Genomic DNA, 20,079 nt, shown 5'->3' on the forward strand with positions numbered 1-20,079 from the left:
GGAGATTTGATAGAGGTATATAAAATTATGATGGGTATAGATAGAGTGAATGCAAGCAGGCTTTTTCCACTGAGGCAAGGGGAGAAAAAAACCAGAGGACATGGGTTAAGGGTGAGGGGGGGAAAGTTTAAAGGGAACATTAGGGGGGGCTTCTTCACACAGAGAGTGGTGGGAGTATGGAATGAGCTACCAGACAAGGTGGTAAATGCGGGTTCTTTATGAACATTTAAGAATAAATTGGACAGATACATGGATGGGAGGTGTATGGAGGGATATGGTCCGTGTGCAGGTCAGTGGGACTAGGCAGAAAATGGTTCGGCACAGCCAAGAAGGGCCAAAAGGCCTGTTTCTGTGCTGTAGTTTCTTTTTTTTAAAATTTTATTTTTATTTGGATAAGGAGTTCACAATTATCATGTACTTTTTTCACACATATAACCTTTTCCATTTTTTTATATGTATAAAACTACAATTATTTATACATTCTTAAGTACACATTGAGATGATATAAAAGCAAAATAAACATTTAAATAGATAATTATGTACTGTGGTAAATCTAACCTATTAGGCTAAGTAATGAAATTAGTTGTTAAGAAAAATGGTAATAATAGTTTCCATACAACCCTTCTGGACCATTTCCACTGGTCCAAAATGTTGCATACAAGCCTATATATCAACCATTGTAGGTGTTTATATCCCAATTTGTTCGTGCTTGTTCCTGCCCGCAGACATAATTATCCAATCCCTATGTACTTATTTACTTAATTTTTTCATTTTTTTTATCCCTTTCCCAAATCTTTCCCTTTACTTGTGTTAATTCTCTATTTTCCAAAAAAAAAACAACAAACATTTAGACTAGGGGTGCTTACGTTAGCAATATTACTGTGTTGATGAGAAGAGCAATATAAATCATTAGGAGAGTCATCTAAAGTCTGCTCGCATTGGGGTTATATATTCAATCCATTTATTCCAGATTTGATAAAATGTTTCTTTTTGAGTTCTCAGGGAGTAGGTCAACTTTTCCATTTTAAATATTTCCAAGATAATTTCGTACCAATCTTCTAATGTAGGTGGTATTGGATTTAGCCATTTTCTAGTGATTGATTTCTTACTTGCCGCTAAGAGGGCCTGCAGCAACTTTATATCTTCCTTCTGTTCAAGGAACAATACATGCCCCAAATAGAGCGTCTCAAAGTTCAGAGGTATCTGGGACCTAAGTACCTTAACTAATATTCTATGAATACCTTTCCAAAATAGACTTAATTTAGGGCAATGCCAGAAAATATGAAAATGATTTGCCTCCTTGGAGCCACACCTTCTCCAACACATCACATTTGTATCTTTATATTTTTCCTGATATGGGGTCTTGAAGTATCTTATAATGTTTTTCCAACAATGTTCTCTCCAAGTCAAAGAATTAGTCGAGGACCATTGAAAGCTGCAGATTTTCCCCCAAGCCTCCTCTGAAAGTACCAACCCCGCTTCTTTCTCCCACTTCTCTTTAATATACAGTGTATTTACATTTTTAGCATGGGAGAGTGCATTATATAGGCGAGAAACTGATTTACTAGGTATTGAACTGCAAGCCGAATTCAGAATCTTGAAAAATTCTAATTCTACTGTTGATAGGTCTGTATATCTACAACTCTGGTTAACATAGTTTCGTATTTGAAGGTACCTAAAAAAGTCATTATGTTCTAGGCCATGTTTGTTCTGCAGGATTTGGAAACTTTGTAATACTCTTTTATCTATAAATGAGAGGTAGGTTGTCTGTGCTGTAGTTTCTATGGTTTCTTGTATTTCATTCTTTGTTCATTATCAATGAACAAGATGATACTTTCATATTATAAATTTTCCCCCCAAAGCAAAGCATTACAAAAACCAAGTCAGCTATTGCATTTACAAATCTGTAAGTCAAAAAAGCCATCGTATTTTTCCTCAAAGCAACAAAACTAACTTTATTTCAAACTATAACTAACTTTATTTCAAACTATGAAACATTGAATGTAAAATTGTTTAGATTTTAAAGTCTTAATTGATTAATCACCGTGACTCAGTTACTCAATAATTTTATGCAACCACACAGTAATAGGCCTTTGCTGAACTTATCTTTTAATGATAATGTCACCACTGTGAACAATTAAAATGATGGTTATAATATAACGTGAACTTGCTCACTTGCAACAGTTTTTGTTCTGTGTTGCAGAATTTATCAACAAGAACGTGTGTGATACAAGTTATATTTTTCAGTGTATAACTGTATCATCATGGTTTGGATTGTCAAATCTAGAGTACTTCCTCCCAAAAAACTGTTCAGTCTATCATCCTGCCTTTCCATCTATCATTAACAATGAAAGAAACTGCTGATTCTGATGACAACACTGATATTTTCTTTCATAAATATCTAATAATGATTGTTACTGCTAACCATTCAATCATTATTTTAGCTGATTGATTAGAAATCTAAGTACAGGTTATAATTTTCCTACACCTCAGCAGTGATTATAAAGTTGATTGGCACATCGTCATAAACAATCCAATAAGAGACACAAGTTTGTTTTTGTGGTGTTTTAGATGAGATGTTAACCAGGACCCCTATGTTTTCTCATAAGGAAGCAGTTTCTGGAGCTTTATTTTATAGCGGTGAGTTATTCCTGGTGACCTGGTCAATATTTTAGGTGATAAATATCTTGTAAAACAAACGATCGATTTAAGAGCCAAGCCAATTTGGAAAGGTCGTCTGATTCTATGTGGCGGAAAGATCCGAGGCTTGATCGATTTAAGAGCTGAGCTGAATTGGAAAGATTGGGTATTGGCCACATTGAGGTGGCAGAGTCTGAGTCCATGGGTAAAGAATGACCCAAGGTTTAGATGATTTAAGCACCAGGCCAGATTGAAATGGTTGGGATCAGAGGTGATATGGGGTGTGCATGTTCTGAGCTGGACTGAGGCTGTGGCCTGCAACTAGTGGACTTCTGGATCAGCTACAGTGATGCCTAGCATTGTGAACTTCAGTTCTGAATGCTGTTTGTTTGCTTTTATTGTTCGTACAATTTTTTCTCTTTCTCTCTGCCCACTGGGTGTTTGGACGGTCTTTTTTTTTCAATGGGTACCGTTAGGGTTCTTTGTTTCGTTGCTGCCTGTAAGGTGACGAATCGCAAGGTTATACAAACTATATATACTTTGATAATAAAATGCACATGGAACATTTGACTGGCCTTGTTTGATACCTGAATTAAAGAGGCAGTTAGATTTCAGCCACATTGGTGGTTCTGGATTATGTATAGGCCAGATCAGATAAGAATGCTGTTTAAGAGTCTTAGCCTGAAATGTCAGCTGTTTATTCCTCTCCATAGATGCTGCCTGTCTTGCTGAGTTCCTTTGTGCGTGTTGCTCAAGATATCTTCCCCTCGTCCAAAGTCGTACCAGTTAGTAGGTTATTCAGTCATTGTAAATTGTCTCACGATTGGGCTAGGGTTAAAGTGGTAAATTACTGGAGAGCGCAGCTTGGTGGGCTGGAAAGTCCATTTCCATGCCATATCTCAAATAAGGTCATTAAAACAATGCAGCAGATTCATGGTTGCTGTTTCTGAAGAAAGCATTTTCTTTTAATTCTATATTCAATTATTTAAAATCCACAGATGTCATCTCTGGCATTTAACTCATGTTTCTGGGCCTGGAACTCGGGTCCAAAACTAACTGCTGCTTCACCAATGTAACCGACAATTGTAGAATGATAGTGGTCATTGTTGCAATGCAAGGTATTTCAATTTCTGCTGCTGTCTGTAAGGAGTTTCTACATTCTGCCTGTGACTGCGCAGATTTTCTCCGGGTGCTCCAGTTTCCTTCCACATTCCAAGGACATATGGGTTAGGGTAAGTAAGTCATGGACATGCTTTGTTGGCACTGGAAGCATGGTGACACTTGCGGGCTGCCCCCAGCACATTCTTGGACTGTGTTGGTTGTTGACGCAAACAATGCATTTCACTGTATGTTTCAATGTATATGTGACAAATAAGATAATCAACGTATTTCATATGTAACCTGGCTGCTACATATCCTACAGTACTCTATATTATCTTTTTTATGTATTTGACCAGATGTCTTCTTTTGCACATTGCTTATTTGTCAGTCTTCATGTAGTTTTTCATTGATTCTTTGTATTTCGTTTTACTGTGAATGCCTGCAAAAAAATGAATCTCTCAGGGTAGTATATGGTGACATTTATGTAGGTATTTTGATCACACATTTACTTTGATTACAAGTGGGAAAGTTTCCAAGGTGCATCATCGAGTCTGTGAGCTCCGTGATGTTTACTCTGCTATGTGCAGAATTGAGGCTGAGGCTGTGGCCTGCTCTGGGCTTTCATTCTGTTTACTTACTTTTATTGTTTGCATGATTGTTTTTTTTCTCTCTCTACACATTGGGTATTTGACAAGTTTTTTGGATTTCTTTCTTTTGTGGCTCCCAGTAAGGTAATGAATCTCAAGGTTATATAATGTATACATACTTTGATAACAAATATACTTTGAACTTTGGCTGCTTTGGGATGTCCTAAAGGGGATGAAAATAGCAATGTACAAATGCAAGTCTTTTGCAAATGATTGGATCTCACATTTGTATCTTTTTGTTACTGGTATGCAAAGTTACCTCCATCTTTTTTCATTTCTCTTGCTTTCCCTGGTCTATATTGTGTTACCAAGTTTATTTCTAGCATGGGATATGTTTGCCAAAGCACATAATACGGCAGGGTTTCTAAAACACAGTGTTAGGAATGCTTCTCATGTTTACTCAGTAAGAGTTTATTTTTAAAGTGGGTATTTAAGGAATTACAGTAGATAAAGTTTTGAGAACAGTCACAGATCTGCAACTACTATTCTACTCCCCCTCTACTTGAAGCTGCAGAACTTGGTCTACTCTGGAGCTTGGACCTGCAAGTTTCTTGGTTTATTTTACGTTAACCTTTTTGATCTACCCCTTTTGTCTTTGTGGATAACTGTGGGTGAGGTTTCTCTGTTCTTGTCGACGAGGTCTCATTGCCAATCTCCCCCTCTGTCCCTGTGGGTGAGGACTCGTCATCAGTCTGTGTCCCCTGTATGTGAGGGCTTTGCTCTCGATCTTCCTCCTTCAGTGTCCTTGGGTGAGCTTTTGCTGCCTATTTTTTCTCCTCCTCCTCCTCCCCCCCCCCCCCCGGGAAGGGCTCATTCCTAGTATCCTCACCCTGTTTTTGGGATGGGCTCATTCACTGTCTGTGTCCCTGGGGGTGAAGTTCTTGTCACTAGCCTCTCACTCTTTTTCTTTGCGTGAGGGTTCATTCTCAGCCTCTCTTCATCCTTGGGGACAAGGGCATACACCCCAGTCTTTCTCTGCTTACGGGAAGGCTCGTCATCTTGCCTTACTCTGTCCCCTTTTGGGTGAGTGTTCACTCCACGACTCCTACCCCACTTCCCAGACCCAACCTCTTCTCCCCGTCACCTTTTAGACCCAGTCTCTCCAACTCCATCCCAATCCCTAGGGGCGAAGGCTTATTTCCAACGCCCCTGTCCCCAGACTCTCTCCCTGTCCCTCGGGGGCGAGGGTTCGTCACCAGCTTCTACGCCTCCCTCTTTTGCGGAGTGAGTGTGGGTTCACTCCCGGCCTGCTTCCCTCCTTCTCACCGCTATCGCGGCCAGCAGTACCTGTAGCCCGATGAGACGGTGGCTCCGGCCGGCGCTGAGCCCGTTGCTAAGGGCGGCCTGTCGCGGAGACGCCGGGCCTGCGCCTGTCCCGCGCCGCCGGCCCGGCCAGGCCGTTGGGGCGCCTGCGCGGTCGTGGAGCCGAGCTGCTGCTGCTCTCCGCGCTGGCGGGGGCGACTCGCGTCAAAGAGGAGCATCCTCCTCCTCCTCCTCCGCCCCCTCATCCTGCAGCTGCAGCAGCAGCAGCAACCACTCGCAGTCGGAGAGATCCTCAGCTGGAGATAAGATGTCAGACCCAATCCCCAGCAGGGCCAAGAAACTTCGGCCCAGACTCCACGGCAGGAGCAGTCTGCAGAGCACCGAGCCCGTAGGTGAGTCCCCTCAGCTAAGGGTCAACTTTCAGCACTCACATAACCCGTTCTCTGAGCCGGAAAAGCAAACTGCTGCAGTGCCTGTCATTTTGCTCAACACTAATCGATTGCCTAAGTTGATATTTAGCTCTGCGCCTTTTTCTTTTAAAAGTAGCTTCTCTCCCTCCCCCGGCTTGCTTTTAGGATAACTGTTTCCTGTCAGATCACGGTGATGGCTATTCTCTGTATTATAAGTGAAGCACCTTCAATTACTCCAAAAGACTGAGGTATACATGGTTTACCACAATAAGTATGGCCGGGGGAGGAGGAATTAGTCCACACTTGATGATAAGTGGGAACGGTGCTTCAAAAATATATATCAGGCAGTTGTCCTCAGGAATTAAATTAATTTTGAGCCTAAAATAGAGATGTAAGACAATTGCACATCTAAATCAGATTTACAGATGTTGAAGGTTTAAAGCTTGTCCAAATCATAATAAAGATATAATACGTTTGATCCATAGTCAAAATGATGCAAGGTGTTTTCTTTCCTCGTTTCTAATGCACCTTGGTTTCTAACTGCTCATTATTTATGCACAGTACTGGTTATATGTTTGTGCTTTTAACCAAATGCTTGATTTATTGTTCCAGTTAGTGCCATAATGAGTTTTAATTTTGGAGATTGGATGAGTTTAAACAGTGTCAATTCTATAAAGCATTTTATGACTCAGATTTGAAAGCATTTGTGAATATCATAGAAGTGCCTCATTACGAATTCCCCCCAATACCTATTTTATATAACAGATCTATTATAAATAACTATATACAAAATGCCTTCAAATCTGCTGCTTCTAGTAAAGCTCAAAGTAACAGCATTTTCACAAAAGGCAAAATGAATTATTTTCATGAGGAATATTGATGTGCCAGATTTGAAACTTTAAAGGTTGGCAATTTGTATTTATTAAAATCTAAAATAAAAAGTAACAAATTGTCAGAATACTACAGATCGGGCATAGAGAATAAAACAGAATTACTGGTATTGTTTTGACCTTGCATCAGAATGGACCCAGTCATTCGAAGTGATTTACCCTCCTCATGTTCTGGCGTATTCCCATTTGATAGATCATATGTACTTAGACAGCAACTTTGCATTTAGGCAGGGCTGATAAAGCAAAGCATTTTAGATGATAGAGTCAGGACAGTGATGCCCCTCATGAGAGGTTGAGTTAGGGAATTAGATCCCTAACTTGAGGCCAAAATTGGAGGAGCAGAAAGATGTTGGAGGGTTACAAGGTTGTAAACATTTCAAATGGAATTACTTAAAAGTAACTGTTAAATAAGTGATGTAGATCAAGCTTAATATTTTTAACCAGGAGGATTATTGTATTGCAGAATTTGGATATGTTTTGATATGGCAAATTACAAAGTTCCACTCATTGACCTTGTGTCAATCTGGTCAGATAATCAGTGTTAACCTTTTACTTTAACATAAAAATTAGAATGTTAAGTGATAAGAATGCTAAGATTTTGACACTTTTAACCCTTTTGTGGAAGCAGCTTATTGAAGATTTTCATCATTTAAAAGCACGAAATAAGATAAATATCAGTCGGCTGTTATTTACCCTCCAGAGGTGTGCACCATTTTCCCCTAAATGTATATCTCTTCAACAGAACTATAAGTAGTGATCAGCTATAGGGGTTCCAGGAGAATATCCTGCTTGACACCTATCAGAAAAATTGCTCTAGCATTACCTGAGCACATATTTGTCCTAAGTTTGACTGAACGTTTAACCTTGTCCATGTCCAATAGCATTCAGTATATTTACAACAAAGGCCATCTTTTTTGGAGCACAATTTCAGCTTTGAAAATGATTCATTTTGAAATTAGCAGAAATGGTTCCCAGTCTGATGATGAGGCCTCTGTTGGTCAGTGTCGGACATGGATGTTGCATCCTAGCTGTCGATGTGTTCTATGACATGGAGAGCAAGCTGTTGCCCATGTAGTAAGCTCTCCCTCTCCAGGCATCTGATGAACCCAAAGGAACAGCAGAGACAATTTGGCACCAGCAGTGTTGCAGGAGTTGCCTGTCTGTGTTGAACCCAATGTAGGACTGCTTTAGGGACTTCAGCTCTGGATTTTTCCCTCTGCGTTTTCTCCCGAAGCCTTCCCCGTGAGTGAGTATAGCCATAAAGCAGCGGAGATTTGAGATCAAAGTTTTTCTTCTCCTAGGTGAGCTTCCAATCACGGCTGACGAGCTCCGTTTGCCCGAACCATCTGGTTTTAAGGCGCCAGTTCTGTCCCTTCTCCTCTCAGTAGAAATGGTTCTGCCGGGCTCAGTAGCTAAGCCAGCCTGATACTGGCAAAGACTGCTAAATGGGGAGGGCCTTGACATTTTGCAAAAGACCTTAAAAATCTGTTACCCTTGCTGGTTTTGATGTAACACATTGGAATCTACTGGGCTACTACAAACAGACTTCATTGTATTGAAAAATGTAGTGGTTGCAGGTTTCACATCAAAAAATCTGTTTGTTGAATCAAATGGAGCATTTGCAGATTTCTGCATCCTTGTTTATGGGGCTTCATTTTTAAAATTAATGCTGCTTATATTTAACAAACTGTTTATTTTAAAGACTAGACAATAGTGCTAAGTTTAGGCCTTTAATAAATTTGAACAAATTATATTGAAATAATTTGTTGAAATTATACATTTAAAGTATTCATTTTCTACCCATACTTTTACCAGTTATTTTCCTCTAAACCAGGAGTTCCAAACCTTTTTTATGCCTTGGGCCAATACCATTAAGCAAGGGGTCCATGAATCCCAGGTTAGGAACCCCTAATCTAAAGAAGTGTGATTATTCAGTAATCGTGCATGACATCCACATTTAGAAAGTGGAAGTTTCAATAAACCAAGGTCAACATTGCAAAATATTGGCAGTTTTATTGATGTTAAAAGTCAGAATTTGATTTAAAAACTTCAGGTCCTAATATAGGCCCCTAATGCAGGAACAACATGGTAGTGTAATGTTTTACAGCACTGGCTGTAAGATTGGGGTTCAATTCCCACAGCTGTCTGTAAGGAGTTTGTATGTTCTCCCTGTGACTGTGTGTTTCCTCCGGGTGCTTGAGCTTCCTCCCACATTCTAAAGACATATGATTGAGGACTAGTAACTTGTGAACAAGCTATGTTTGCGCACTTGTGGGCTGCTTCCAGCATATATTTGGACTGTGTTGGTCATTGATGCAAACACTGGATTTCACTCTATGTACATGTGAGAAATAAAGCTAATTTTTAAGTTTGACTTGGTATAGGGTCTAACAAGTGTTCATTGTTGCTGTAAAACTTAACATGTTCCTCTCCTTCTCCTTTCCCACCCACCCCTCTCACCCCCATAAATGGTCTGATAGAGAAATCCTAGATTGTTTTGCATTGGCAACAATGAAAGTTGTAGATAACATTTGTTAAAAAGGTTGCATTGTCAGATAAACGCCAGTTATACATCTCCTCATTCATTGTAACTCGTGGCTGTACATGACAAAGTTACGGATCATTTAAAAAATCTACTACAGCACTTTAACTTGGTAAAAATATGAGTGGTCATTGTTCAGTTTGTTCATTATTGCTGGTCCTTCATTTGGATGAACATTCAACTGCCGTAAATTAGCAGGAAATCTCTTCATTAGCCAGGATCAAAATGCATCACTTCATGTTTCTGCAGACTTCCTGTATTTTGTCACCAACATTTCTTTCATCTATATTGTACATAGAAGAAACATAGACATAGAAAACCTACAGCACAAAGCAGGCTCTTCGGCCCACAAAGCTGTGCCAAACATGTCCTTACCTTAGAAATTACCTAGGGTTACCCATAGCCCTCTATGTTTCTAAGCTCGATGTACCTATCCAGGAGTCTCTTAAAAGACCCTTTGGTACCCGCCTCCACCACAGGCGCCAGCAGCCCATTCGATGCACTCACCACTCTCTGTGTAAAAAAAAACTTACCCCTGACATCTCCTCTGTACCTACTTCCAAGCACCTTAAAACTGTGCTCTCTCATGCTAGCCATTTCAGCCCTGGGAAAAAGCCTCTGACTATCCACATGATCAATGCCTCAAAAACATTTACATCTCAAAGCAACAACAAAACCATTGGTGTAAACTATAGACAACAGCTCATCAATTTGGAATGTTTGTCTGGCTAAATAGTTGCTCTTGTGTTTTATGGCTGCCTTGCTATCTATTCTGCTATTTGCCCAGTGTATAATATACTGACCTTAAAAATAAATTATTGATCCAGAGTGGGAATTTCTTTTGTTACAATTAGCCGTGTGCCGACTTAACTCATAATAAATCCAGGATAATAATATACACTATAATAATTTACCAATGTGCAATAATAATGCCTGAAATAATAAAATGGAGACTATTGTACTATGATGTGTGTTCTCCTGTCGCACAGAGATGAACTGTTGTATATGCCTATTGCATTTGGTAGGAAAGTACTTGATTGCATTGTTTTTTCACTTCAAAGAATTCTTCTAAAGTCAAGTGTATCCCTTTTAAAGTCTGCTGATGACACTTTAAAATCTTACAAGAACATTTAAATTTTGATTGTGTAGTTCAAGCAGTTCAAATTACCATTTTATATATATATAAAATTTTTTTTGCCTTTTTTTCTGCCTCTTTCCTATTTGGAGTTGGTAAAGGTATAAGTGGAAATAGTTTATGAACTCACCTGCTTGTCCTTGACTTAAACCATTGTGAACTTTAATTTGTTCACTTCAATATAGTACACTATGCTGTAAACAAGTAAGCCTTTAATTCCCCAACTATTGAAAATTCTCAATGAGGATGTGATGATAGAATGCTTTATGGATACTTGATAAAGTACAAATGCTTGAGTTTAGTATTGAATAACCTCTACGCGTCTTTTGCAAATGTAGCCTATGTCAATATTTGGCACTACTGCAAGTTTAAAAATAGGGATTGAAAGAAAATCCAGCTGGTACTACCAAGCTACTGCTGCTGGAGATGACTATTGTTAAGTCTATTTAGAATGTTCTTACTTGTATGGAAATTATTGCAGTTGATTACACAAAATCCAATCCCACTGAATGGAAATATTGATGTTGGGGTATCTTTTTATCCCTTTTAATACCAGCTGGATGGAGTATCCTTAGTTGCCAGCTATGAGGTTCTCAAAAATGATACTGTGTACCGTGGCATTCAGAGGAAAATTATTGTAACAATGTAGTAATCCTTGAAATACGATATGGATTTCCATTGTTTAGAGTAAATAAATACAGTACTGTGCAGAAGTCTTAGGCACATAGACCTTGGGTGCCTAAGACTTTTGCACAGCACTGTAATTTTATGTATTGCACTGTACGGGTGCCACACAAAAAAGAAATTCATGATGTATGTGAGTGATGAACCCACATAAACCCACCCAACTATTGTGGACTGTGAGTGGGGAGGGGAATCATGGTTGGGAAAAGGGGAGGGGGGAGGGAGTGGGAAGCACCAGAGAGATATTTTGTAATGATCAATAAACCAATTGTTTGGAATCAAATATCCTTGCCTGGTGTCCCAGGGCTGGGTGTGTCTGCTCCCGTGCTACTCCTGCTCTGGCACCCCTTCTCTACCAGCTGTCCCATACCCCTCCCGCAGGGCTCTACCCTCACCATTCTCAACATCCTTTGTTTCCGCCAGATTTACAACCTTGCACTTCACTCCATGTAGACAAGTACAGTACTGTGAAAGAGTCTTAGATACCCTAACTATATAGATGTGCCAAGTCTTTTACACAGTAATGTAATCCAACTTTGAACAGAATGAGAATCAGGTTTATTATCACCGGCATGTGTTCTGAAATTTGTTAACATAGCAGCAGCAGTTCAATGCAATACATAATATAGAAGAAAAATAAATAAACAAGTAAATCAATTACAGTATACATACATTGAATAGATTAAAAACCATACAAAAACAGAAATATATTAAAAAAGTGAGGTAGTGTTCATGGGTTCAATTTCTATTTAGAAATCAGATGGCAGAGAGAAAGAAGCTGTTCCTGAATAACTGAGTGTGTGCCTTCAGGCTTCTGTACCTCCTACCTGATGGTAACAATGAGAAAAGGGCATGCCCTCGGTGCTGGATGTCCTTAATAATGGACACTGCGCCTTTCTGAGACCCTGCTCCTTGACAATGTCCTGGGTACTTTGTAGGCTAGTACCCAAGATGGAGTCGTTGAAGCTACCCTCTGCAGCTTCTTTCCGTCCTGTGCAGCAGCACCACCCCCCCCCCCATACCAGACAGTGATACAACCCGGCAGAATGCTCTCTATGGTACATCTATAGAAGTTTTTGAGTGTTTTTGTTGACATACCAAATCTCTTCAAACTCCTAATGAAGTATAGTCACTATCTTGTGTTCTTTATAACTGCATCAATATGTTGGGACTAGGTTAGGTCCTCAGAGATCTTGATATCCAGGGACGTGAAACTGCTCATTCTCTCCACTTCTGATCCCTCTATGAGGATTGATATGTGTTCATTCGTCTTACCCTTCCTGAAGTCCGCAATCAGCTCTCAGGTCTTGCTGATGTTGAGTGCCAGGTTGTTGCTGTGACATCACTCCACAAGATGATATATCTCGCTCCTATACATCTTCTTGTCTCCGTCTGAGATCCTACCAACAATGGTTGTATCGTCAGCAAATTTATAGATGGTAATTGAACTATGCCTAGCCACACAGTCATAGGTTTAGAAAGAATAGAGCAGTGGGCTAAGCACACATCCTCAAGGTGCACCAGTGTTAATTGTCAGCGAGGAGGAGATATTATCACCAATCCACACAGATTGTGGCCTTCCAGTTAGGAAGTCATGGATCCAATTGCAGGGGGAGGTACAGAGGCCCAGTTTCTGTAACTTATCAATCAGGATTGTGGGAATGATGGTGTTAAATGCTGATCAATAATGGGTGAACAGCATCCTGACATAGGTCTTTGTATTGTCCAGGTGGTCTAAGGCTGTGTAAAGAGCCATTGACATTGTGTCTGCCGTTGACCTAATGTGGTGATAGGCAAATAGCAGTGAGTCCAGGTCCTTGCTGAGGCAGGAGTTCAGTCTAGTCATGAACAAATTCTCAAAGCATTTCATCACTGTAGATGTGAGTGCTACTGGGCGATAGTCATTAAGGTAGCTCACGTTATTCCTTTTAGGCACTGGTGTATAATTGTTGCCTTTTTGAAGCAAATGGGACTTTCATCTGCAGCAGTGAGAGGTTGAAAATGTCCTTGAATACTCCTCCCAGTTGATTGGCACAAGTTTTCAGAGCAACTGCAGCATACTTATCCAGGTCTGAAGATGAATCCCTGAATACGGTCCAGATCACCAATTCAAAGCAGTCCTGTAAGGGCTCCTGTGCTTCCCTTGTCCATACCCTCTTGGTCCTCACTACTGGTGTTGTAGTGTTCCGACTCTGCCTATACTCAGGGAGTAGAAGTACAGCTAGGTGATCAGACTTCCTGAAGAGAGGGCATGGAATAGCACGGTAGGCATTCTTAATGGTGATGCAACAATGGTCCAGTGTGTTGTTTTCTCTGGTTTTGCAGGTGATCTGTTGATGGTAATTGTTTGGTGATTTTTTTTCAGCCTGACTTGGTTAAAATCCCCCAAAACGATGATGAATGTGTCAGGCTGCGCTGTTTCATGCATGTTGATCCCATTTTTCAGATCATCTAAAGCCTGATCGACATTGGCCTGAGGTGGAATGTATACCACGACCAAAATGGTCACGGAAAACTCCCGTGGTAGGTAAAATGGTCGGCACTAAACTGCAAGATATTGCAGGTCTGGTGAGCAGAATTGGGACAGCCCTGATATATTTGTGCACCAAGAAGAGTTGATCTTGAGACATATTTCTCCACCTCTGCTTTTGAGAGGCTCTAGATCTATCCTGACAGTATATAGTAAACCCATTGATCTGAATTGCTGCATCTGGTACAGAAGGGGTTAACCAGGATTCCATGAAATAAAGGACACATGTGGTCCTAATGTCCCTCTGATTCACCGCTCTCATTCTAACATCATCAATTTTATTCACCAGAGGTTGCACGTTGCCAGCAAAATAGTCGGTATTGGGAGTTTAAAACCCGTTTCTTTAAACGCACTTGTATTCCTGACCTGCAGTCATGTTTCCTACCTGGAATCCAGTGAGGAGTTCGTCCACAATCGGCATTGTTTCCGTCAGTTTTAAGCAGCGATAGTTCATTTAATTGTATTAAGACATCTTTGTTAGCTGTACTGACCTTGGAAGCAGTTGTGTTTTTTAGCTGTATCAGGCTGAAACGAGAATACTTAATCATATCCATTGAGAGTTCTGCTGCCACACAAGTTGCCACTCGAGGTGATTGGAAAGTCTACAATAACAGCTGTTATTACAGTATCCAGCTCTCCTGTTCATTTCCCTTGCCCACCCTCTACCCAAAGCTTTTCTTTCCTTCATATTCCAGCTCCTATTTGTGTTTAAGAAATAATTTTTGCAACTAAAGTCTGATTGTGGTTTCATTCTGTTTCTGCCAACATAGTTGGTGGCATATCATATGTATTAATTCGTGGAAATCCTTAGCAACATTTAAGCACTCTACCTCACTTTTTTATTTTTTGCTCTTTATGCACTAGCTATTTTAATTTTATATAATATATATTTATTGTAATTTATAGTTTTTTTTCTTATTATGTATTGCAATGTACTGCTGCCACAAACTATCAAATTTCACGACATATGCTATGATATTAAACCTGATTCCGATTTAAAATGAGCTGGAAGTTCACTTTTTTAAAATATCAACATCAGAACTAAGACAATCTGGTGAATATTGAATTGCATTTATGTCAACATCTTCAGTTTTTTTTTACCCTTCCCCTGATGGCGTGGTCAAATGTTTTAGTTGGAGTTTAGAGCTGTATCTTGATTTTTTTCCCCCCAGGTGTTGTTTCTTGGTACAATTTGTACACCTTGGTAGCAGTGTTCCCTCTAATTTGTAATGACCACTGTGTGCAAAAATCTTGTGCCACGCAATTTTTTGCCTGGTGACAACAATGTGCACACTGACTTTTATATAGAGGTATTCATCTTAACCAACTAGCAAAACACTCTAAATAAGAACTTAGATCTCTGCTGGGTGTGATTGTTTTCACTCTCGTTCATCTGCACTTTCACAAAATGAATGTAGCAGGCTTGTAGTGGGTAATGAAGGATTTTCTTACCATTGCATTTGCACACTGTCCATATGTGATTTGTTTGCTAAATGATGCTTTAAAAAGTCAAGTGTGCAAATATCATTCTCGTAGCTGCATGTTCCTGACCTCATGAGCTTTCAGTGTAGTAGTTTCTACTGTTTCATTAAGCATTCTGCTCTAAATGAAACAGCAGTTATTTTGTGCTTCATGTCCTTTGATTCTTTGGAATTTGACATAGTAAATCAATACTTTCTGCAATAAAATAAGCCTGTTCTAAAATTGGCAGACAAATCATTGCAAACTCCACTTTGTCAACACTGGAAAAGGAAATGCGGTTATATACGATTGTGAAATATAATTAACATTTCAACATGGTAGAGGGTGACAACCTTTTGTGTGCAGTTTAAATTGTGTGCACACTTTAGAGGGAACATTACTTAGCAGGCCTTCAATTTTCTGTGAAAACTATAAGTAAAGAAGTTACATCTAACTTTGAACTTAAGCCTAATAAACAGACCACAAAACATAATCTATTCCCCAAATTACCAAATAAAACCTAATAACGAGGTCGGCAATACCCTAACATTTGAAGTGACATGCCTTTCATTATCTTGATCCATGGGAAAAACATAAGCTGGGGCCTAATCAACCCTGGCTGGGTCACCTGGGTTAGGATGTCTAATGTTAAAAGACCTGAAATCCCCAATAATCCCAGGTTACATCACTGATGATGTGTCTCAGTGCACAACAGGTTGATAAAGTTAAGTAGATATAATCATGCACATTCTAGCAAGGTTCATTGGTGTTTAGCATTGAATAAGAGCATCTCAACTTTGCAAAGAATTTGGTTGAAATCACCAAATGGTATATTCTGATATGTATTTCCCTACTTATATACAACTGAACATGAGAAAGTGCAGTTTAAAGTTTCTGGATTTTAACTATGCATAACAAACTACTTGTTGAAGTTGGATTAATTTTTAAACCAAGTAGTTGAAAAAAATTAGAGTGGAAAAAGTCCTTTTAAATAGCAAGGCATTTCAAGGCATGTTGAGTTATCGAACAAAATTTGCTTTCAAATTTTAAATTAGATAAGATAGCTGGAGTGCTTTAGGAAGGCAAACTCAGTTTAGAGTGAGAACATTGATATTTCTGAGGATGACCAAAAGGATAAAATTACAGGATTGCATAGGTTAGAAGAGATTTTGGAAGTAGGGAGAGATTGCCAAACCTGAGCACGAGGTTGAGAATTTTACATTCCACATATTACTTTCCCAGGAATCTGAAACTGCCAGATTAATGTGGTACAAGAGACTAAATTATAGTAGTAGTAGAATTTTGAATGGACCTTGCCTTCAAAGAGGGTAGAATCAGGGAGGCCAGTCAGGATGGATGAGGTGAGCTCAGCAAGAACACAAAGGGAAATGGGATGGAAATTGGACAAATATGGAGAGTTCTAAATTAGAAGTGAATGGTGTCACTGACTCAGGAAGACAGGTCTGCTGGGTTAAGGGAAGCATTACAAACAACTCTTTACACCAAGCACAAGAAATTCTACAGATGCTGGAAATCCAAAGCAAAACACTCAAAATGCTGAAGAAACTCAGCTGGTCATGCAGCATCCATGGAAATGAACAGTTAACGTTTTGGGTCAAGACCCTTTTTCTTTATAATAAGGTTGGAGGGAAATAGGACAACTGATTTTAGAATATATTTTGCGGTAAAGTTGTTGATCTGGTCCGATGCTTTTGTTACAGTTCTTACCTTGAGAGTTCAGCAAATTCCAGTATGTGTGACTGACAAAGTGTAGAAAAATTCAAAAGGATTAGCCATATGCCTTGACACAAGGACATGGAAATGAGAAATATTTCACCGTTTGGGACTCGAAGGGTGAGAAATGAGTTGGGTACCTAAACACTGAAATATTGAAGTATTTAAACACATCCAAGTGATGAGTAACCACAGCTGGAATTTCAGTGGGTGTAAATTGGACTGATCAGTTTACAGCCCTTCCTCCATTACCTCTGTTCCCGTGATTGGCCTATTGGTTGTATTGAATTATGTTTTTTCAAAGGATTTGACTGCATTCTGACTCTAGGGTAGGTTTTATCCTTGTCAGCAAATTAAATTTCTCCACCATTTCTGGATTTTATAGTTATCTCTAATTTCACTTTCTTGCACACTTCCAGGATCTTTATTACAAGGTCTACCCTCCAATTTGCAATACTTCAAAAATAACATATGACCTGGCTGACATGCCCTTTACTGAACTGAGAGCAGTTAATCAGTACCATCTCCACCTGTTCAAGGATGAGCTACCTCTGTGAGGTCTCACAGCAATTTGGTCAGAGATCAGGTGGTATTTGATGCAGTTGTGCCATACAACCATAAGAGCTGAACATCTAATCAAACAAATCAGGTATTTTAAATCTTTTGTATTACGCAAGTTATTTTGCACCCATTTTCTTATACAGAATTGTTAATTCAGATTGCTAGGGAAGGGAGTGTTGTTGGTGATTCTTTGTTTTTGTTAAATTATTGTAATAACTCAGGACAAAGATGAGAAATTTAAAATACTGTATAGCCAAATCATTTAGGGGAAAAATAAATGGTGAAATATCTTGAAAATGCAGTTTTTCCTGAATCTCGTTTGTTTTTCCCCTTTTTACTATGTGGTAGCTGGATGCTTTTGAAATCTATGTTGGCTATTCTGACATTTGATTTCTTGGGTGTCTGATAGTTCTGATACCAACCTCTGTATTTGGCTCCTGTTACTGATTGCTTATTGTTACTTGAATATAATACAATGTTTTTAGTTTTGTAACTTGATTAGGATTGCAGAGTCAATAGGCTTTATTTTCCTTTCATTCATCTCTGCTCAGTGCTACAAAACACTATACAGCAGTGATAGTATGTCGTAATTTGGATGACTTTTGGGGGCAGATAACAGTGTATTGTCATTACCTTGTAGTATATTTATTGCCATTCAGCAGGAATGAATTTTTAGGTATGTCAGTTTAGTCTTGCTTTGGTAATTTGTGAAATTTGAATTTATTGCATCTAATTAGTTATTCAGCTATTTAATTATAAAGCCATTTTTTAATTCCTAGAACACAAATTCACCACTTCAGAGAAGGGTACTCCTAAATGATCCAACATAAAAATAAGAAAGTTCCCCCTAATGCTATGAAAAACTTGTATTCTATTACGATGAATGGAATAGAAGTTAGAATCTTAGTTCCTGAAGTGTGCTCAGTTTGCACTGGCATCATATGGATTATAGTAACAGCTAAAGACCTCTAATCTTTATTTAACTCATTCTCTCCCAAGTAGGTACTACAAATGACTTACTTCCATACCAAGAAAAGACAGTTACTATTTGTTAAAGTCAGGAGTCAAGTACTCTGCTTGATTAAAAGCAATCATTAAAATTAATGTAGCTTATGAGAAAGAGTTTTTGATACAATACAAGATTGTTTTGGGAAACTTAGGAATAAAAAGTCCAAAACAAAGGTGTGTATAAATTTTGTCCACATCAGAATGCCAAAATATAACAGCAATAAACTGTATGTTTAAAGACTGCATTTTAAGTTATTGCAAATTCCTGGTAAACTTTGCTGAAAATATTTGTTGCCACTAGAAGTCATCGGTGCTTCTGAAGGAATAGGATGCTAGAACCTAGTTTGAATGTTTTCATTAATATTGGTTTAGGCTCGCAATAGAAATTCCTGTGGAGCCCAGCGTTGCAATTTCATTATACAATTTGTAGTTTGTTCCATCTCAGTATTTAATTCTGGTCAAGATGGCACCAACTTGTAATGTCCATCGATGTCATGGCTCAGACTTAGTTGTCGTTCTTGGGTTTGTATTGATTTTTTTTGTGTGTCCAGGTTGGGGCGCTCTACAGTCAAAGGTCAGTGATCCCAGAGGTTGGGTTGGCAGGCACTGAGGAGACCAATAATCCCCAGGTCGGCAAGTCTTTGGTCAGAGGTCTGAACGGGCTGGTGTTATTTTGCTGAATATTGTTGGCATGCTATGTTGGCGCCAGAATGTGTGGTGACATCTGTGACCTACCCCAGCACATCCTTGGGTGTTAACGCAAACAACACATTTCACTGTATGTTTTGATAATTCTTAATCTATTTGCAGAAAAGGTAAAATATTTCACTCCAAAACACTAAGTTTCATTTGGTCTGTGCAGAAAACTTTACAATATCCATTAATGGTATGTGGGTGTTTCTTGTAAAGCTTAAATTTTTTGCTCATCTCTAATTGCTCTTGAAGTGAATAATTTCTAGGAGGTGCAATCTTATTCATTTTGCTCAAGGTGTGGAGTCAAACAGGCAGAGGTAAGATGTTAAACTTGCTCCCCTAAATAACATTAGTGAATGTGATCTGTTTTTTTTTAAACAGTATCAAAGTTCAAGGTATTAATGATCAACTCCTAATTTTACACTAAACTATTTAGTTCGGTGATTTTTAACTTCCTTAGTTGTTTAGCAGGATTTGAACTCATTTTGAAGTGGTAGCTCTGGTTTAAGCTACTTAAACAACCCCAGCCTGATGCATATTGTTGAATAGACAAGGTTATGTATTTTAAGTGCTTACCAGCATATGTAAGTTTTGAGAGAATTAAAAAAAACATTCATTGGATGCAAGTTGGGACATTCTATAAGTTGACTGACTACTTAAACCATGTTAGATGCTTAGTATACTTTTGCATGCAGTGCACCTGAGAAGCGTTTTGAGTAATAGCAGTTGAAGCATGGCATAGGAAGTATATTTCTTGTTTGCAAATAGTTTCTGGGTCAG

The 20,079-nt window shown here is 39.0% G+C and overlaps 1 protein-coding gene and 1 long non-coding RNA gene across 7 annotated transcripts in view; one reads left to right on the forward strand and one right to left on the reverse strand.

The window, feature by feature from the left end:
- The window catches only part of LOC134355427 (uncharacterized), a 27,779-nt gene extending 21,981 nt beyond the window's left edge, over positions 1-5,798 (reverse strand). Inside the window, exon 1 of the long non-coding RNA XR_010020068.1 lies at positions 5,676-5,798. This is a non-coding gene — a long non-coding RNA (uncharacterized LOC134355427). The remainder of the gene's footprint in view (positions 1-5,675) is intronic.
- Positions 1-20,079, forward strand: part of LOC134355426 (AMP deaminase 2-like) — a 170,112-nt gene that overhangs the window by 37,397 nt on the left and 112,636 nt on the right. The window contains exon 1 of one of the 6 annotated variants that reach the window (XM_063065286.1): positions 5,599-6,043. The exons of 4 other annotated variants lie outside the window; for them this stretch is intronic. In XM_063065286.1, coding sequence (XP_062921356.1) covers positions 5,686-6,043 — 358 coding nt within the window. In that variant the 5' untranslated portion in view covers positions 5,599-5,685. Of the gene's footprint in view, positions 1-5,598; positions 6,044-20,079 lie in introns of those variants that run through there. One more of the 6 variants, XM_063065287.1, reaches the window with a different exon arrangement.

Source organism: Mobula hypostoma, chromosome 13, assembly GCF_963921235.1.
Source record: "Mobula hypostoma chromosome 13, sMobHyp1.1, whole genome shotgun sequence".
Lineage (NCBI taxonomy): Eukaryota > Metazoa > Chordata > Chondrichthyes > Myliobatiformes > Myliobatidae > Mobula > Mobula hypostoma.